The sequence below is a fragment of the Centropristis striata genome, chromosome 6, assembly GCF_030273125.1.
Source record: "Centropristis striata isolate RG_2023a ecotype Rhode Island chromosome 6, C.striata_1.0, whole genome shotgun sequence".
Taxonomy (NCBI): domain Eukaryota; kingdom Metazoa; phylum Chordata; class Actinopteri; order Perciformes; family Serranidae; genus Centropristis; species Centropristis striata.
Window position 1 is genome coordinate 5,304,143 of NC_081522.1, and position 20,838 is coordinate 5,324,980.

The following is a 20,838-nucleotide window of genomic DNA, read 5'->3' on the forward strand; positions in this document are numbered from 1 at the left end:
TTTTATGTGTTTTTTTTAACATCTCCTGTTTTCATGCTCTAACTTCTCCTGTTATCTTTAGACACAAACTTGAAAACACCCGAAAACAATCTTTTGGTTCTGTTCTGAGTATTTATTCTGTTCATTTATAAACTGAATACAGTTAAATACTCTTGATCACATACTGGACAGAATCTCACAGCTTTATATCAAAAATAGATTCATAAAATACAAAAAAAGAGATTCCTTCACATTGACATTAGTGTGAACCCTTAAGACACTACACACTACAGTTTGGATCATTTACTTGTTGAAATTATGTTATTGATCGCAAATTAGTTGTGGTTTTCCACACACTTTCACTGGCTGGTTAGAATGATTTCATTTTCCTTTATTAAATTAAACCTTTATCCAGTTTGTCCTTTACAAGGACACATTAAAGTGTCAGTTAAATGTCCTTTCTAACACTGACAATGGATTAACACTGATCAAGCATTTACATTCATGATTAAAGCTGAAATACAAAACAAGCTGCACCATTCAAAATAAAGCAAACTTCCTTCACCAAAAGTCATAATTTTTCACTTGAATGTCTGTTTTTTTTTCATTAATGAAGATAAATTGTTCAAGTAAACATCATGGGTTTTTATTCTTTTGACTATTGGAGGCAATGGAGAAAAAAGTGTGATTTCTTTTGAGCTGTAATAGTGTTCTTGAAGAATAAGTTCACATTTTTAATTTTTCAAATATAGTTAAAAAATACTCTCATATATACTGTATGTTCATGGACAACTGTTAAGCCAATGATAATATGACATCCAATAACACAACTTGTAGTTTATAGACACTGTACTGTATCTACAATATTAATATTACTATACATGTGTGTGTGTGTGTGTGTGTGTGTGTCCTCAGGATGTTGGTAGGACTTTAATCCCGTCCATGTCCAGCTCAACTGAGTGGGCACTGAAGTCTCCCAGGCCCTGAAAGAAACACCACAGTATCTAATTAATTTAATATTAATGACTTTACTGAAACTGAACTAACTAACTTACCAAACTAGTTTGCGAATAAATACAGTACAGGCCAAAAGTTTGGACACACCTTCTCATTCAATGCGTTTTCTTTGAACGCATTGAATGAGAAGTTTCTTTTTCCTTCTCATTCAATGCGTTTTCTTTACATTGTAGATTCTCACTGAAGGCATCAAAACTATGAATGAACACATATGGAATTATGTACTTAACAAAAAAGTGTGAAATAACTGAAAACATGTCTTGTATTTTAGATTCCTCAAAGTAGCCACCCTTTGCTTACTAGAATATAAGACATGTTTTCAGTTATTTCACACTTTTTTGTTAACTACATAATTCCACATGTGTTCATTAATAGTTTTGATGAATCTACAATGTAAATAGTCATGAAAATAAAGGAAACGCATTGAATGAGGCGGTGTGTCCAAACTTTTGGCCTGTACTGTATACCAAAAATGATCTTTCTGTGGTTTGACACCACTGGGTTGTCTGTGATTTATTGACCTGATCAGTGTTTGTGCTTACCGGCGTGTTGTTGAGGACCTGCAGCACAGCCTGCCGCTGTTGAGGCTCCCGGGTCAGCAGGTAGAGGAAGCCCCCGCCTCCGGCCCCGGCCAGACTCTGACCCAGAACCAGCGGCCTCAGGGCCTCCATCATGGCCCTCACTGAGGCCGGCTCACAACCAGGAGCCATCAGCTTCTTCTGCTGCCACGAGCGGTCCAGACACAGGCCCAGCCTGGACAGAGAACCTGCAGGTGGGTTTGGCAGATTTTCACATTTGTGATAACTGTAGGGTTTGGCAAAATACTGTAAAAATAGTGCCTTGGACACTACTTACATTACCCTTTTATTTGTCTTTTTTTAATTTTTTTTTATCTCTAACTCTGTTTTGGATTATAATAATAATAATAATACATTTAATTTATAGGCGCCTTTCATGTCACCCAAGGTCACCTTACAAAGTCTAAAATCTTAAACATCTTTAAAAACAAGACAACATGCAAAAAACAAGACAACATGGTAAAAACAAGACAATGTGATAAAAGCAAGTGAAGTAGAGTCCAGTTAAACAGTGTATGCCAGTTTGAACAGGTGAGTTTTGAGTTGTGACTTGAAGGTTGTGATGGTGTCAGACTGTCTTATGTGTGGGGGGAGGGTTGAGCTTTTATTACTATTTTATTTTATTGTTTTACTGTTTTTAGTATTTTATTGTTTTCATTGTTTTTATTTATACCTATATGTGTATGATGTATTCTATTTTAATAACTGTACAGCACTTTGGTCAACTGAGGTTGTTTTTTAAATGTGCTCTATAAATAAACTTTGACTTGACTTGACTTGACTACTACTACACGACAGCTAATTAACACCACAGGTTTCCACTATGACTAAGATGGACAGACAGCTGTTTTATTCATAGAGTCAGTTTGACATGAAGAGGTTTGATCAAAAAACTAAACTTCAAAATAAGTGATAGCAAACTGTAGAGGTAGAAAGAATTGCAGTATGGATAAGAGAGAGAAAGAGAGACCCTGTTGTGGTCTCACCATCTGAACAGGCTCTGGCACATTCCTCTGAGTTGGCCACCAGCTGCTGGGCGTTCTGGACCATTGAGGGCAGACGACTGTACCAGCTACGAACCACATCCTGCAGAAGAAAACACCACCATCATTTTGTTTTTGTTTTTTTCCAGCTGTGAGCTCCTCCTCTATTTCCGTAGTGCAGGGGACAGCAGGTTTTTTTTTGTTTTCCTTGTTGGTTGTGTTTGATCTTTTCTCTGGTTGATCCTTACGGATCAAAAGGGGGAAATGTTATGACAAAGTGCCATGCGTATGCCTTTTCACATAACTTTCTGAACATTTTCACATAACTTTATAAACATTTTCACATAACTTTATATCATTTTCACATAACTTTATATCATATCATTTTCACATAACTCTATATCATTTTCATGTGAATACAATCCGCAGTTGCTACTTGTTTTTGCGCAGAATGCCTGCTATCTCAAGTCCTCAAGGTCGTAAGACTGTGCCTCCTTCCCAACACACACACACATGTATTGTAACTCTATAAAAACTGTTAGCTCCCTTTGTCTGCAGATTCACTCTGTGCAGACTTTTTGACTGTACCTTGTGCTCTCCTGGTTGCAATCAGAATAAACCTCTTTTGCTTATACTCCAACGACTCAGTGATCTTATATAACGATTTTTGCCACTACACACTGACTGAACATAACATTCACATATCATCACCTTTCGAGTTCATATGTTGAACTCTACATCAGGCAGTTACAGAGCAACATGATGATACATGAGGAGTTTTGTGTTTGTGCCCACTTGATGAATGTAAGTCTAATATTTGCTGTCTTTTGGCTCTGTTTTCAGTCTCCAACAACTCCTGAGGGAATAATCACTATAGTCACTTTAGCTGCTCACCAGCTAGTGTCTAAATGTGTCTGGTAGTGTACAGTTGCTTTATGTGGATAGAGTAAAAGACTCCATGTAAGCACAGACAGTGAGACAGACAGACAGACCTGCAGGAGGTTTCGAGCCAGGCGGGTTTTGCCGGTGTACACCAGCAGAAGGTGCTTCTCCAGAGAAACCAGAAAATCATCTGGAGGACTGAGACGTTCCACCTCTACTGTCAGAGGCAGAGATGCTCTGGAACGACCCACCTTCACTCCGCCCACCAGACCTCCTACTTGATCCTGCCAGCCTCCACCTGGAGGAGAAGAGGAAGTAGGAATTAAATCCAATGATTTTTATACTTGACTCCAGAGTGAACATGGCAACTTTGCTGAAATAAAGACGTACCTGTGGTGAGAATCTGTTCCAGGTACAGGACAGCGTGGATGAGGGAGTCTGTGTCGTAGCTTCGACCGGTACACCTGTAGATTGCAGCCAACAGCGCCCCCGCCAGGATACTGCTGGTACCTGTAGGACAAGAAATAATATTCAATTCAATTCAGTTCAATTGGCTTTATTGGCATGACATAACACTGTAAAGCAAGCATCAGAAAAAGATAACAGTAAGGAATATTGAAAGCAATATTTACACTAAATTATTATAATTCTATTATTCATTTTAAAAGAAAAGAAAAACGAATAACAATAAAAGAAAGCAATATTTACAATCATTGAATTACAATCAACATATAATTTATACAATCTAACTGTCCCAGCAAAAAAAGAAGAAAAAACTAAATAAAAAATAAAAACAAAACAACCAACAGCTGTGTGTCACTCGCTGTCCCTCAGTGTGTGACAGGCAGAAACATAGACTGCTGCTAATCTAATCTACAGCTCTGTGACTCTTCCCAGAGGAGGAGCGGCAGTTTTTCCTCATCTGACCATTTTAAAAAACCTTTTTTGACGGATTCAAATTTTTGGAAATATGTTTCTCTAATTAGTTCATATTTTTTACATTTGGTGAAGAAGTGTAGCTCTGTCTCAGGCTGACTGAGGCTGCAGTGGCAGCACAGCCTCTGCTCTGCAGGGAGCCAGCTCTTCCTGTGCCTCCCTGTTTCCACAGCCAGCCTGTGTTCACTCAGTCTGTACTTTGTCAAGGTTCGTCTCAGCTGTGGATCCGTCACCGTGCTCAAATAATCTGCTGTGGTGTACTGTCGCTTCAGATCCAAGTAGCACTGCATTTTGCTCTGTGTTTTGGTTTGTGTTTGCCAATAGGTGATGTAGTCTTGTTTTAGCTGTTTTGTAATTTGGTTGGGTCTGATTGGTGCAGTGCTCTGTCCCTGGGCTGTGTCTGTAGGTTTGTGACCTCAGCCTCAGGACCAGCTGGCTCAGGGGGCTCCTGTTGCTCATCTCCTGGTATTGCAGGGCTTGGAAATAATACATCTCTGACCCTCTCATAGTGGTGGAATAAGTACTCAGATCCTTAACTTTAGTAAAACAACTAATATCATACTGTAAAAATACTCCAATACTAATAATGCGTTATTATTAATAGTCTTTTTTTATTTGTAGTTTCTTTGTTTTATGTCAGATTTGTTTTTATTGGTATATATTTTGTCTTTTTCCTGCAGTATTTCCTGCTTGCTGGTGTTTGGTTTCTCACCCAGTCCAGATCCGGTGGGCAGCAGCGACCAGCTTTGGAGCTCCACCCCTCCTCCCCACCGCTGCATCAGTTGATCCCCCAGAGCATGCTGGGAGGAGAGAGACACCAGACCGCTGCACACACACACCGCCTTCAGCAGGGCTCCTGTAACACACACACACATACACATTAAAATACAAGACAACTTTCATTATCCCTGTTTATTCCATTTAACTTTAACCTCCTACCTGGTGCATGAGGCTGGCAGTAGTCCCTCAGGTCATCCAGGTTGTTACACACAGTCTCAGTGGAAACCCCACTGTCCCGCCCTCCTGTGTAGCTGACCAGCAGGAGGCGGGGCTCTCTGATGCGACGGGCTCTGGCACCAATAGGACGTTTCCCATCAACCTTCACTGCAACATTGGTCACAGAGCCGCCGTGCTCGAAGGCGATGGGCGGCGTGTCACTCCAGCCACCTTGAACAAAGAGATGCTGCTTTTTACTGAGTTCACAATAGCTCGAGGATGCTTAACTCATGCTCAACTTAAAGGTGGTAAAAGGTTAAAGAGTGGATATCTGATTAGAAAAGATCACAATTCACTGCTTTTCATCACAGATTTGTGAAAGAGGAACTACAAAAATCTCCAAACTCCAGTTTCAGTAGGACAAATCAAATTATTTTTACATATGAGAAGTACTAAGAATTAATCTGACACATATTTAAAGCCATAATGTGTTTAAAGCTAATAGTTGCTGAATAATATTCTTTCAGCTGAATTAATTATTATTCATCTAATCGTTGCAGCTTCAAAATTATAGTTTTATGGAATAAACCAAGAGTCCACAAACAGTCAAAATGAAAATATAAAAATTGAATCACCTGCCAGGTCCAGTCTTGCCGGACACTCCACTTCCTGCCACTTCTCAAGGGGCGGGACCTCACCCTGGCCAATGGAGATGAACCTCTGCGATGACATCACAGCTTTTCGTAGGAGCACCTGTCCCGCGCCCTCATAGTGACGCGCCGCCCGAACCAGCAGGTCCGGCCTGTAGGGGGCAATCACAGGAAACACATCATCATCCAGCATGAAAACAGAGTCAGAAAACACCAGATGAGTGACTCTCACCTGCTCAGCCAATTATCTCTCTGCGTAGCCAGGGCTTTGACCCCGCCCCTCAGGTCACCCTCCTCTAACAGGGAGTAAGCGGAGCTCCAGGCCTCGTTTGCAGCAGGCCCACTCCTCAGGCCCCCTCTCCCCCCCGCCATGCACACCAACACATCAGCAATACAGGAGAGACAGCGAGCAGCCACGCCCAAATCTGATCCTGACTCCGCCCCCTGTTCCCTGCTACCTGCTGCAACTGAAAAAGAGGAAAAACAGGATGTAAGAAGAGCAGCTACAAGTAGTTTTGAAACAGTCTCAATATAATACTATACATAATAATTTAATAAATAGATAAATAAGAAATCTTTATTAATGCTCGTACACTGTACACATGCCAATCTGTGTTGTTATTATTGTCTAAGTTATCATTACATAATGATTCATATTAGTTTTGGGTATTTTGGTCCATTTAATGTTTTTTAAAAACTTGTTATTTAAAAAGTGTCGTATAAATACAGTTTATTACGGTGTATTATTAGGTATATATATAGTATATATACTTTTCTGAGCTGCTACTGAGCCACTACTAACTAGTCAGCTCTGATTGGATACGGTTGAGGTGGCAATTTCGAGCATGTGTGATTCATTTGCAGACTGGTGCAAACTAGATGCTGAGGGGTTAATATCTCCTGCTATGATTGCAGCTGGGAGAGACTGCTGCGGGAGGACTGGGCCTTGTGAGTGCTTTGGGACGGCGCCTGCTACTCGTTAAGAGGAGGAAAAGTCTTCAAAAGTCTCCAATAGCACCAGAAAAAGTCGCTAAATTTGTCGCTAGTCGCTTTTTTCTGTTCTGTCACATTCAAACTCCTTTGGTACTCAGTGGAAACACACCTATTATAATAAAAAATATGGGGAAAGAATGTAGATAAATAGTTTTTTATTTTATGGTGACTCACTGCTGTCCAGTGTCTCCAGCAGCGCCACCTGCTGGCCTCCCAGCACCGCAGCCCTGAAGCAAGGCAGCAGGCAGACGTCTGTGCGACTTCTCAGAGTATCCATCACTCTCCTCCTCCCTGCCAGGAACAGTAACTCCTCCCTCCACTGTAGCTCCGCGTCCTGGCAGGTGAGTGACATCACATCCTTTAAAGAGAGCCTCCACGCCTCCCTCCACCTCTGCAGACAGCCGGCACCACCCAGCAGCCAGCCCACACCTCCCTCCAGACCCACAGCGCCTCCTCTAGGGTGGAAGACGGGGAAGAGACGAGCCTCCAGGAGGGAGCGCTGTTCTCCTCTGACCCACAACTCCTCCGGCCTGAAAGGAGAGAAGAGGAGAGGATTATGTTTTTTTAAATTAATTAATATGTATAAAAGGTTGAAGGGTCAGTATTTCTGATAATCTATGTGAGATTGCAGAGATGCAAATTCCATTTAGTCCAAGATTATTTGTTTTGAGTGATCTTTCAGTTTTGACAGGACAGGATAAACATATTATAAGCTTTGTCCAAATTAGTATTATGATAGGCAGACAAATACTTGGAATATATACTTAGAATGGGCTGTTGAGATGTCAAGAGTTGCAGCATTCGAAAAAATGTCATGTAAACAACTGGGTAGACTGGATCTATATGAAGCAAAATGGGGTAAATATGTACGCTTTCTAAAAGGGCCCTGAAGGGGGTTATATAGTGGAGAGACGTTAGTTGTTGTTTTGTTTTTTCAAATTTTTTTCTAATTAAGTAATTGAGATGATTGTGAAAGATGATTGTAACCAGAAAAGGATTAGCACTGATTGTGATGGTGTTTGGTTGTTGTTGTTGTTGTTGTTGTTGGGGGGGGTGTTTTTTATTTATTTTTAATTTTAATTTTATTGTTTTAGAATGAAAATGGAAATAAAAAATGTTAATCACAAAATAAAAGGTTGAAGGATTAGGTTAGGCTTACTGGATTCCTGTTCTGCTGTAAAAAAGGCTCCATCTCTGGTTCAGGAAGGAGGCGCTGCTGTCATCAGAGGAGACCTTAAGGGAAGGAGGAGACAAAAGATTCAAGTCAGATCTTCATGCCTTAGTTTCCTAGTGTCTCCTCAGTGGAAGAAGACCATGACATGTGTTTGAAAGTTCTAGAGAAATATTTTAAGCATCTCTTGAGTTAAATGTGTGTTTTGTACCTCCAGGTAGTCCTGCGCTCCTGTAACCGTGTAAACATTCAGCTTCAGTTCCCCAACCTCAATACGATGTGCCTGGAGGATGATGTCATCAGCCAGCTTCAGCTGCCTGATACACTGTGATGTCATCAATTCAAGACCGGACAGTAAACAACCTGACGGGACGTCCAGAGGACCCTGATGGAGAGGTCAGAATGGTCAGAAAGGTAACAAAGTAAAGCTGCATTAACCCTTTGATGCACAACATGGGTCTAAAGTGACCCGACAGTTTTATGTTCTACATCTTTGCAATAATTAATCATTCAGTATTCCAGGTTTTCCTCAATTAGTTTGTTTTTGATCATTATTAATCCTAATTTTCATGTTTTCCTTTATTATTTTTTGAATAAAATCCCTTTTTCTGTCACTACTCTTCTAATACACAACATGGGTGAAAAATGAGCCATATCCATTTTTTTTAGCTAAGTAGCTTGTTAAGCCAACTTCTTGGCTAAGTTTTTAGCTAAGTAGCTTGCTAAGCTAACTACTTAGCTAACTTCTTGGCTAAGTAGTTAGCTTAGCAAGCTACTTAGCCAAGTAGTTAGCAATGTAATAATACAAAAAAAAAATTCCTTCATAAATTATGAGAAGCAAAATGAAAATAATGATTTGCTGTTATCAAAAACAAGATATTTAAAGAATATTTAGAATATTCAATCATAAAAATAAAGTTGATATCAAAAGATAGAGCACAGAAACACACAGCAAGCAATAAATAACATGGGGAATGAATGCGGGTCATTTTTGACCCATGTTGTGCATCAAAGGGTTAACTGACTGAACATCAGCAGTAAACTCCTGACCTGCAGGTGGCAGTGTTGCACCAATGCTCCGGACGCCACGGCCACGCCTCCTTCCAGAACGCTGTTGATCACTCGACCTCCTTCAGCCACCTCGCTCTCTCTCTGAAACAGGAAACTGCAGTGAGAACTGAGGACCTGACCAGCACATTATAATGATGACGGATGCTGAGGAACAGGAAGTGTCACCTGGATGTGAGACAGAGTGTTTCTGTCCGTCCAATCACAGCGCAGCCGCTCGACATGCTGCTTTCCGGAGAGAGTCAGGTAGTCGTAACGGCCTTCGGGGACATAAACTGTCAGAGAAAAGATATACAGATGAGTCTTTTAGAGCAGTAGTTCTCAACCTTTTTGAGTCGCGACCCCCAATTTAACATGCATGTTGTCCGCGACCCCCACTCACTGAACAGAATCTCACACGCACAGTTCAGATCACCCAAAAAAGAAACAAAATGACCAAAAAAAGGAAACAAAATGAACAAAAAAGACACAAATTGACTACAAAATGATCAAAAAAGACACAAAATGACCAGAAAAGACACAAAATGACCAAAAAAGACACAAAATGACCAAAAAAAGACACAAAATGATCCAAAAAAGGAACAAAATTACCCCAAAAAACACAAAATGACTAAAAAAAGACACAAAATGACAAAAAAAAACACAAAATTACCAAAAAAGACACAAAATGATCAAAAAAGACACAAAATTACCAAATAACACACAAAATGAAAAAAAAGACATTAAGTGACCAAAAAGACTAAAACACATTAACACATGAATACTTTAACACAGTGGAGACAGAGCTGACTTCCAAAATGATTTGGCGACCCCCAGAAATCATCTTGCGACCCCAATTGGGGTCCCGACCCCAAGGTTGAGAATAGCTGTTTTAGAGGGTGTGGTAAAAGTTACTACTAGTTTGGAACCATCAGGTTCCAATATGAGACTTGAAGGTCAAAAACACAGAGACTGAGACTTCTTGTGTTATAAGAAGACGTAAAAGAAGCAATATCACAGCGTAGAAATACTTTCAAGTCCAGTGGAGCTGCTGAGGTACTGACTCAGAACCCTGAAGGAATTAATGTAGCTCCAGTGTAAAGAAACAGAACACAGCAGAGAGACGGATAGATTTCAGCCTCTGAACCCCCACAAGCTGATTCAGGGAGTTTTTGCACTTATTACATTTTACTCACTGTGGCCTTGTATTTCACTACAATATAAGTCCTGCAGCTCTGTGGAATCAGCAAAATTATGGCTAGAAGTGGGAACAACCCAGAAATGTCTCTTGAGCAGAATACAGTTAGAATGCCATACATCATAACGAAGAAAAAATGCTAGTTGAATTTCTCTTTTGAGTTTTCTTCTTTTTTAAAAAATGAGAATAAAATGGAATGTATGTAAAGAACACTTTCCCAAGTTTCCACAAGTGTCCTAAATATTGTAGAGAAAAACTCAACATGCATTTTTACAAACTACTTACAGCCTCTCCTGTCCCCTCCTCTCTGCTCTGTGTAAAAAGTTCAAATTTCAACAATAATTCCCGTTTTTACAGTTTCTTTAACAATGTATTTTTGGCAATCTTTTAAAGAAAAATCAGAGGGTTAAAGAGGGACAGTCCATTGTGCTGAGATGACAACCCGCTTAAATACTATTCAGTATGTACTGTACTTTTCTAATGTTTTTTGCTTGTTTTTTTTTGTTTTGTTTTCCTGTAAAATTCTCTCCTTTTTTATGTTTATAGATGTCCTCTTTTACAACATACTTAACTTATATTGTCTTAGATTGAGTCATCTATTGATCATTATTATTATTGTTGTTTATCTATCTATATATTTGTTTTCGCTTTCTGGGGTGGGGATTCTGTTCTGAGTGTTCCTGTATGTCTGTGTTTTATTGTGAAAAAACTTAATGAACAAAGTTAAAAAAAAGAAAAGAAAAAGAGGGACAGTCCAGGGCAGAGACACTCACCCAAACTGAGTGGAGCTCCTCTCAGGATCCTCCACAGTTCCATCCTGCCGCTCCTCACCGCTGCCCCCTGTTGCCCGGCAGCCGAACTGCAGCCGGCACTCTCCTGACTCACAAACTGATCATGAGTCACATCTGAGCAGAGACACTTCAACACATCCAGGAACAGAGAGATCTAATGGAAGGAAATGAAGGTATGAAAGAGGAAAACACTGTTGTTGTTCTGCATGATCAGAAAGACAGACACAGACAGTGGCGGTTCTACACAGGGGCCTCCAGGGGCCACTGCCCCTGTGAAGAAGCCCTGGGCCCCTGCTGTGGCCCCTGTGTCAAATTAATAATAAAATGATCAATTTATAACGATGAATGACAGAACAATTCTCACCTATTTTTTGTTCAAACAATATCTCACTATACAGAAAAGGAACCCAGAATGTGTATATTGTATAATAGTTTAATTGTGCAATAAAAGCTTTTGTATATAGGAAAAAAAAGATAATTCTCACTGTACTGCACTTTCAAAAAAAAAAAAAAATTAATTTTGCACAAAAATGACAAATTTCATTGTGTTACGAAAATATGTGTTATTGTTGGTAAGTCTCATTGTTTCAATCAGTGTATATGTATCTTCCAAATATATTTAAATGAGATTTTTAAATAAGCTAAAATAAAGGTTTTGAATGCTTAAATATCACATTTGCCATTTTCTAAAGTTCCCCTCTGATTAAACACTGGCCCCTCCTTGGCCCCCACAGGAACACTGGTCTAGAACCGCCCCTGGACACAGATGGACCGGTACCTGGAGGGGCGGAGCTCCAGAGTCCAGGCCCAGATAGGTGCAGCCATCCAGTGGTGGAGAGACGTGAGTCTGAAGCAACTTCTCTGATACAGACCTGCTAAAGAAGACTGGACCAGACACCTGCAGACACACCAGAATAAACTGAGTTTATGAATGCACATTTCTTAAGGATAAACTTAACCTCCTGAGACCCAAGCTTTCGTTTGGTATGTCTTGTTCGTTTCTCCTAGATATTTTGGATTTGTAGGACCTGGTAAGTACAAAAACTAAGCATTGTCTTTGAACAGGAAGTAGTTCTTGGGGAAAAAGGGTTAATTTTACTATATAACAAAATAAATTCACCAGTGTATAAAACTTTTTATTTCCTTACATTTACACCCTCTCTTTGGAGGAACGTTAGTAAAAGTCTATTCGTTCTCAATATCAAACTACAAACATTATTAAGCACAAATAAGCAAGTTTTAACCATAAAATCTGATCAGCTTTTGTACCTGGTCCACATTTGTCTTTTGATTGACTTTACCAAGATGCTGCCATCTGATTTTTACACTGATTGGTGTATTGTGCTTTTTCTAGAGTGTGTACTACTGAGGACAACATGTTATAGTTAAGCAGAATTAAGTATAAGGTCCAGAAAACCTAAAATGAAATGTCCACATGTGAGGACGCAGGGTCACAGGAGGTTAAACGTAAATGACAAAAGATAAATTCTGAAGGATTTTCAGCACTACACGGGACAGACAAGGAGGACGCACCAGTGGCACTTTCCCATCAGGCATCACAGCCTGTTGAATCTGCTCCTTTGTTCCCTTGTAGATGATGTCCCTGACCTGACCCTGGAAGACGAAACAAACGCACCTTCAGTCTGGATTCATTTCATTCAAACAATTAAAAATGTCACATGTGACATTAATATATAAATAAAATAAAGACATGGATTAATAGATGAGAGTTGATATAAAATTAGAACCTGTTGGTCGGACAGGTAGACTCCATGATTGGCTGCGTAGGAGATATCGCCCGGCAGTGACACAACCCGAACTCCAGAGAAACCCTCCCAGGACAAAACTAACACACAGAAGAAAGTTCGGAGTATTAGCTGACGTGTATCTCTGATTTAACTGTCAGTGACTTTATAATACTCCAACCTCAGTAAATGATAGTTGATACACTAACAGAAGTCTGCAGGGATGTTGAGGATCATGTCGGTGCTGCAGACCCAAACACCGGGAGGAGAACCAGGACAGATCTGGGTACTGAGGCAGTCCAGCAGGAGGTCCAGACAGCAGACCGGAGCCTGGACGGTCTGGTCGGGTTTCTCTGAAGGCAGCCAGCAGAACGCTCTGCTGCAGGAGCTCCAGGGGAAGTCACGACCCTACAAGAGGAAAAATAAACATCTGCACGGCCTGAAGAGGGAAAAAAACCAGCATCTGGAGAGGTGAACATGCTGCTGCTGGACTCACCGTGTGGAGGATGAGGATGTGAGCTTCATCCAGAACATCAGCTGTCACCACCTGAGGATTTGAAAAAAATAAAAAATAAAACAATTGATTTTCTTTGTCACTAACTTTGGCTGTGGGAAATAAACTATTTTCACTATTTTCAGACACTAAAGGGATTTAGCAAGCAAATAATCTGCAGATTAAATGATTAATGAAAATAATCAATAGTTGTAATGTGAACAGTCAGCGCTGTGTGTACTCATACAGTGTGTCCGGCTCTGTTGCTCAGGTGTTCAGCAGCGACCAGCAGGGCGTTCATCGTTGCACCTCCGCTGCCCAGCGGCTCCTGGCGGTCCCGCACAGTTAAAACCAACGCACCCTGAGAGATAGAGCCACGCTGCTGTCGCAGCTCCAGCTCTGACACACAAACAAACAAAATGTAGTTCATACTGTAAATTTCTGCAATATTCCTCTCAGGTCATTACAAACTGTAAAGATTTTTTTTTCTGAAATGTTATGTTGCAACAAATATATATATATATATATATATATATATATATATATATAAATCTCTTCTTAAAACCCACCTCTTCTCGTTGGCTTTTAACACCACGTAGAGTGTTGATTTTATGTTGATTTTATGATTTTATGTTTTTTTGTTTTTATTGTATTCATGCATATTTTATTTTGTGCGGGCAGTACATTTTACATTTTATTTTATTTATTTTTATCCCATTTTTAATTTATTGCATCTTACTGATCTATTGTTTACTACATCTCTTTGTATTGTGTTATGTATTTATTGTTTGTGCAGCACTTTGGAAACCTTGTGTTTGCTAAAATTGTGCTATATAAATAAAGGGGATTGGATTGGATATACAAATATAACTACAAGCTGTTTCAAAAGTTTAAACTTTTTTTTTTCAACACAAAGAATCCAGAGAGCAAAATGTGTTGCTTTCAGGGCAACAAGTCTGTCATGTCAGCTACAGCAACACCCAAAACTTGCTGCTTATCAATTTTAGTTCATTATTTAGTTCATTATTCATAATTAGTAAAAGTACCTCAAAGCTATTCAAGTTGAGTAAATGTTCTTAGTTGCCCAACATTAGAGACATATTTTTTTTTTTTTAAAGATTATTTTTTTTGGCATTTTATTGCTTTATTTGATAGAGACAGATAGAAAGGGGGAGACAGAGGGGAAGACATGCAGCAAAGGGACCTCAGGCCGGATTCGAACCCGGGTCCGCTGCAGTAAGCACACGGCCATGTGGTAAGCGCTCTACCAGTGTGAGCCACCGGGACGCCCTTAGAGACATATATTTACCTAATAAATATATTTTCTTTAAAATAATTAAAATGCACTGCATTTAAAATAGCTTATCCGTGTTTAATGTAGGTTTGGTTTGAAACATTTAAACAAATAGGCCTAAATGACATCAAAGTCAATAAAAAATAAAATATATAATATAAACTATTAAATAAATAAATAAGCATATGAAATAAATAAACATGGCTATGGGATATGTCCTGAAATAAAAAAAAAAATGAAGCAATAAAAATATAGTAAAATGAAATAAATAAATATAAGAATTAACATTAATTTATTTCAGGTGGCTGTTGTTGATTGGTTTGTTTATTGAGAATTATTTCATAAGCGGCATTTTCTTACTTTTTAATCTAATATTAACTTAAATGACGTTTGTAAATGTATAAATAATTAATTAGCCCTATGTCCAGCAGCGCCACTCTCAGGCCAATCATTGTAACTGCACTGCAGAGGAGAAAGGCGCAAAGATCGTGTAGAAACAAGATGATACACACCTCACTAGAAGGAGTCAATCAGAGTAACTGTCGAAGAAAAGCTCCAAAGATCGTATACAAGCTCAGAGTACCCACCTCTCTGGAAGGAGTAGACGCTGTCTTTGTGTTGGCAGGTCAGAACGACCACCGTCCATCTGAACCCGCCGCTGTCGGACATCTTTCTAACGCTTCACGACTGGTTATGACATCTATAACCCGCTCTACGGATCATAACTGTTACCAACAAGATGGATCACGTTTGACAGCTGACAAACAAAGGCAGCAGGGCGCCCTTATCTGAAGAGGATAGCGGAGAAAAGTAAATATAGTTTAACCTGCTGGCGACAATAACTTTAGCATAGCTAAACAGTTCATATAAATGAATTCACACCGTGGTGTTGTTTTCTGACTCGCCCCTTCGCTTCGCTTTGACCCAGCCGGCTTCCGTAGGCTCCTTACGTTTGATTTTAACCTTTGGACCTCTTGATTGGGCGGCTGGCTAACGGATAACATAGTAAAACAGAGAGAGTTAGGCTACTACGCTTATTTTTTAAACCGTTTCGCTAACGATGAATATCCCGGAGAGGTTTTGAGAGTTGCCCTGGTGAAATTATTTATTAATAAAGTGCTTATTAAAATTAATTCATCTTGTGATTTGGTCTCTTATGTCCCCGAACACTACATCTGGTCCAATCAATTTCATTACCGGGACATCCCGGCAGGGCGGAGTCAAATATGATCGTTGAGCTCACTCAGTGGTGGAGGAAATATTCAGATTTTTATTTAAATAACAATACTGTCATGGGAAATTCACATTTATAAACTAATTGGTTTTTTAGGGTTAGTCAATGAAGTAAAAAAAAGTATGACATTTACCTCTAAAATATATTAGAATAATATTAAGCAGCAGAAAAATTTAAATACTGAAGTAGCCTACAAGTACTTCAACAGTGTACTTAAGTACAATACTTGAGTAAACAACTTACTTAGAATAAGTAAGTTAAGTTAAAGACCGTTTTAATATTGAGGAACTTTTTTTAAATATACATTTATTTTGGTGAAGTAAAAAAAAACAATTAAAAAAAAATGAATCAAAATCAACATTTGTCTCACAATGGGAGCCCCTTTCAGTCATGTTTTTAGTAAGTTATTTGCACTTCAGCATTTGATATGTACTTTGTAGATACTGTAAATGTCCTGTTTTGCACATTCTACTTGCTGCTTATAAGCCTTTATTATTATCCTATGTAATGTTTTAATCTGCAATATATACATTTGTTTTACCATCTTATGGGTTTGCTAGTTTCTGAGAAGAGAAAGTCTGAACGAAGCAAAGACATTGCCTGCAAATTAATCCAAATAATTAATCGTTGATTTTTAAGAAAAATATCAGTTGGATTTGAGCCTCTCAAAGATGAGGATATACTTCTTTTAGTCAAATGCACACATTCATAAACTCAATATCTGGGTTTTAGCTTGATTGCCAACTACAACAATGTTAAGGAACACAACCCAAGGTCGTTCTCTGATCATAAGCAACACCAAACAATATTGTGAAGCAGCACATCACAGACAAAACTCTTCAGGTAAAAATGTTAAAATCATGTTTATTGAACTATACAAATTGAATTCAACAGAAATTATATATACAGATGTACAATAAGAATGCCACGAAGCTGGCGGAACCAAACACGACTCTTAACCATTCAGTTATCAATTGTCTTTATTCATCATCCTCATCCTCAGCAGGCAGCGGTCTGGACCTGCACACAGCAAAATAAAACATGTGGTTTAACAGCTTTTCTTTTCTAAATGAAAGGAAACTAATTTAAGTTAGCATACATCTGTACAACTATGGAATAGTTTAAATTAGTCTCTGCAATTAATATATTCAGACAGAAAGCACAAGTGTTGAATACCCAAACTTCCTCTGTATAATAATAATAATAATAATAATAATAATAATAATAGTGTTCTACAAAACCCCTTGCAAAGTAAAATGCATACCATTACAATTATGACCCAGTGCAGGAAACTTCTGCATCAGAAGTAGACTAAAAATCTGACAAAACATTTAGTTTTCAATACTGGAAAGTTCATTACTTATAGTCTTATGCATTAGAAAATTGTGGCGTCAAGGTTCTGAGATTAAACAGCAGACAAGTCCTTAAATTACCACTGAACAATTTCTCATTTGAGAAATATGAGAAAAACTGAATCTGTTCTGGAGCTGCAAAGATTAGCTGATTAATCATGACAGCTCTGTGAATACTGATAATCAATTATATATTATATTAACAGAAAATCCCCACGCATTCTTAACTTTGCTGGTTGGATACTTTTCGCCGTTTTCTGCCATTTGAACAAAATGATCCTTTTCCCTCTACAAAATTCCATTGACGTCATCAACTGCCATTATAATTGAATGACTAAACTGGTTTTTGACTGTTGCTTGGACAAAACAAGCAACTCAAAAATTTGTTGTTGAAACAATCAATCCATGGATTGTTAATTGCAACCCAATCATTAGACAAGTCTGTTGGAGCTGACCAACCTGTCTCCAGAAGAAAGAAAATTTAGAGCTTTAGGTTAAGTCTTAATCTAAGCGTTAAAGCTCCTGACTAAAACAGGACCAGACAAGGAGAAGAAAACCTCCAGGTTAAAATCTCTGCAGTTCTATTATTAGCATAAAGTATTCTTGCAAATAATGTGGCTTCAGCAGCCAGCTAACATACTTCCTGCTGGCCTTTGACATCCCACTGCCTCCGGCCTCTTCATTGTCCTCTACCTCCTGGGGCATCTGGTTCTCCTTCTCTGGCTTTCTTGGGGGACCACCAAAGAAGTCCCCGATGCCCTTCTGCCAGGTCGGTGTGGGACGGGGACACACTGGGTTACCCCCAGCATATTTGCCCTTAGCTGTGAATATTAAAAAAATATATAACCTTATTATCAACTCCATCACACCAGGTACTTTGTATGGATGTTGTGCCAGAGGCTGGCATTGGTTGCAGTGACTGACCAGGAGTGGATGCCTGGCTGCTGCAGGAGGAATTAGATGAACTGGCACCCAGAGACTTCCGGGGTGCAGCCGCTGCAACAGCTGCAAACACAAAAACACTGGATGACCATATGCATAATCACAACAATCCAGGAAAACAGGCTGTCATACTTGAGACAATATTAAAAGCAATAAGATGACACATAATTACACACGGCTGAGAAACTCAAAAGACAGATAAAAGCATGTCATTTGGATTCAACTTAGAAATAGAAACCGTGAGATAAATTAGCTTCTGAAAGCCCGTTTAAAAAAGGAAATTAAGCTCCAGTCTGACAGTATCCGCGTGAGTCTAAAAGTATTCATGATCACAATAAATGGATAAATGTGCCTTTTTTTTTTAATACAAAACAATACCTAACCCTGGTTTTACAAGTTCTGTTTTTATTAACTAAAGTGTTGAACGGCGGTTGAAATGTACGCCGAATTTATCAGAAGAAATATTGTGTTAAAATGGTATGATCCACTCTGCCCTGTGACCCGCGTGGCTTTGAGGACAACAAAAAAATAGTTAAATGATGTATCTTCTTAAAGAGGTTTGGTTCGAGGTCCGCGCAAAGCCGCACAACGGCGCTAAAAACTGGCGCCAGTTTGCAGAATGTAAGACACTAACTTCTGGAAAAGACAAAGTAAAAGTTTGTCTCGTCAGATTAATCAAGATAATGAGATGAATAGTTCGATTAAGAAAAACGGCGCGATTTGTGGTGATAACACGATTTACAACGTGTTAAATAATCTCTTCAGCTGTTCAGAGGAAGCAAGAAGGAAACTAACCCAGCCTCCGTGTTGGCGGGAGGCTGTTGTTGTGGAAGCTGATCCCGGTTTAACTGAGTGATATGCACCCGAGTGAAATCCCAACATTTATGAAAATGTCAGTATTGTTATTTATGTGAAAGAAGTATTCTGGGGAAACTTCTCTGTTAAGGTTACTCGGTCTGCTTTGACCGTCTCGGTTCGCTCCCAACCTGTCAGACTACATGAAAAAACAGTCATACCCACACAAACATCTGCCATTTTCAGGTAAATTCGTAATAAGTATCTGTAATATTTTACTGTACCTTTTCTGTATGTTGCGGGGACACTGTCGGCTTTCGTCCTGACCATCTTTGTTGCGGGATGTTAAGGCAGAGGGTTACAGCACCGACTACGCTGATAAAGTAAATGAGAGAAGTCCTGCCTTGGTTTAAAAAGAATAGCGGATGGGGCGGGAGATTTCTTCTTCTGTTTCTAATATTCTCGCAGACTGGACGCAGCGACGGCACAATGCTGCCCCCATCAGGTGGCTCGTTATACAGCCTCCAACAGGTTTACTACAATTGAAAAACTAATTTAAAGTTTTTTTTAACTGGCCAGCCAAATTGGTTACATGTAGATAACTGATATGACACTTATTTCTACATGTTTCGATATTATCATTTTTATGTTCAAAAATCATGAGGATTTATTTGACCTTTGACCCCCAAAACGTAGTTACTGCACTCTGCTTTACTGCATTACTATAAAATGTTCTAATAGTAATGCAAAAACAGAGTGGAGTAACAACAATGTTGTTGTCTTCTTTCAGCTTTTATATTTTGTTTTCAGTGAGTAAACATTTTCAAATTGATTTTGTTATCAGTGTATTTAAAAGTAACTCTATTCAAATATGTGCATATCTTAGACTTAATATTATAAAGAAATTTTCTATTTTAGTCTTAATATAACTTTATCGCACATTTTTTTTACTTCATCACTATCTAGATAATAATTTCCCTTTCAAATAAACTTATAATTTCTATTATTTTTGTGTTTAAATTAGTATATATATCCAAAGCAGAGCATGGTAAGTGCAATTGCTGCTTGGTTTTGAGTTGGATTTTGTGTTTTTTATATCATTATTTCTCTGAAATAAAGCAAAATTTAAATCTAAAACTTTGTCACAAGATAAAACAGACATCAATGTTTTCATTTTTAGTTATAACTCAATTTGACCAAAAATGTAGTTACTGCAGTTAGGCTTTGTAAGGCAGAACACATTTTAAACAAACTGTATAATAAACTATGATTTGGTGTTTTAAATCCATCCACTTTTCAATTTTATGTATTTTATGCACTAACTGTACAGCAGTCCAACACAGTATTATATTTTGTATTATGTTATATCAGAGATGGCCCTAAAAGAATATCACAATATTTCAGAATATTTTTTGCGATAACGATATTCTTGACGATATTACAAAATACTGAAAAATATGTAGAAATATTATTTATTTTAGTCTGTATAAATAAATAAAAAACATACAACAAAATTAAAATCAATCATAAATCGAAAATGTAGAGCATATTACAAATCTCAACAGTTGCCAAATACAAGAGATTTTCTCTTGACTCTTGAGAATTAGCAAATAATAAAAAAAATAGCCATCTACACCACTATGTCAAAAAGTAAGAATGTTACCAATATCATGATATGCTTTTTTTTACTCATAAAAAAATATACCGGTATTATTATGAACGATATGATATGGCACACCCCTATGTCATATTAACTTTTATAGATTGTATTCCTATAATTTAATTTCTACAAGAACCCGAATTAAAAGTACTGTTAATGCAG

General features: G+C 38.5%; 2 protein-coding genes across 2 annotated transcripts; both read right to left on the reverse strand.

Annotated features, from left to right (window-relative positions):
- Nucleotides 1–21: 21 nt before the first annotated feature.
- On the reverse strand, nt 22–15,736 carry LOC131973652 (L-fucose kinase). The gene is made up of 22 exons (XM_059335703.1): nt 15,281–15,736; nt 13,647–13,798; nt 13,403–13,453; nt 13,116–13,314; nt 12,910–13,007; nt 12,695–12,775; nt 11,940–12,059; nt 11,144–11,315; nt 9,362–9,468; nt 9,176–9,277; nt 8,337–8,510; nt 8,114–8,187; nt 7,129–7,484; nt 6,194–6,428; nt 5,947–6,113; nt 5,315–5,542; nt 5,088–5,231; nt 3,830–3,949; nt 3,550–3,737; nt 2,561–2,660; nt 1,539–1,762; nt 22–962 (listed from the first exon to the last, which is right to left on the reverse strand). Exons 1-22 carry the CDS (start codon nt 15,360–15,362, stop codon nt 891–893), a joined length of 3,246 nt encoding a protein of 1,081 aa, XP_059191686.1. The 5' UTR covers nt 15,363–15,736; the 3' UTR covers nt 22–890.
- A 1,035-nt stretch (nt 15,737–16,771) lies between these two features.
- Nucleotides 16,772–19,457, reverse strand: pclaf (PCNA clamp associated factor). Its single transcript, XM_059335633.1, has 4 exons — nt 19,301–19,457; nt 18,204–18,284; nt 17,920–18,100; nt 16,772–16,947 (listed from the first exon to the last, which is right to left on the reverse strand). Exons 1-4 carry the CDS (start codon nt 19,344–19,346, stop codon nt 16,908–16,910), a joined length of 348 nt encoding a protein of 115 aa, XP_059191616.1. The 5' UTR covers nt 19,347–19,457; the 3' UTR covers nt 16,772–16,907.
- Between the last annotated feature and the right edge of the window lie 1,381 nt (nt 19,458–20,838).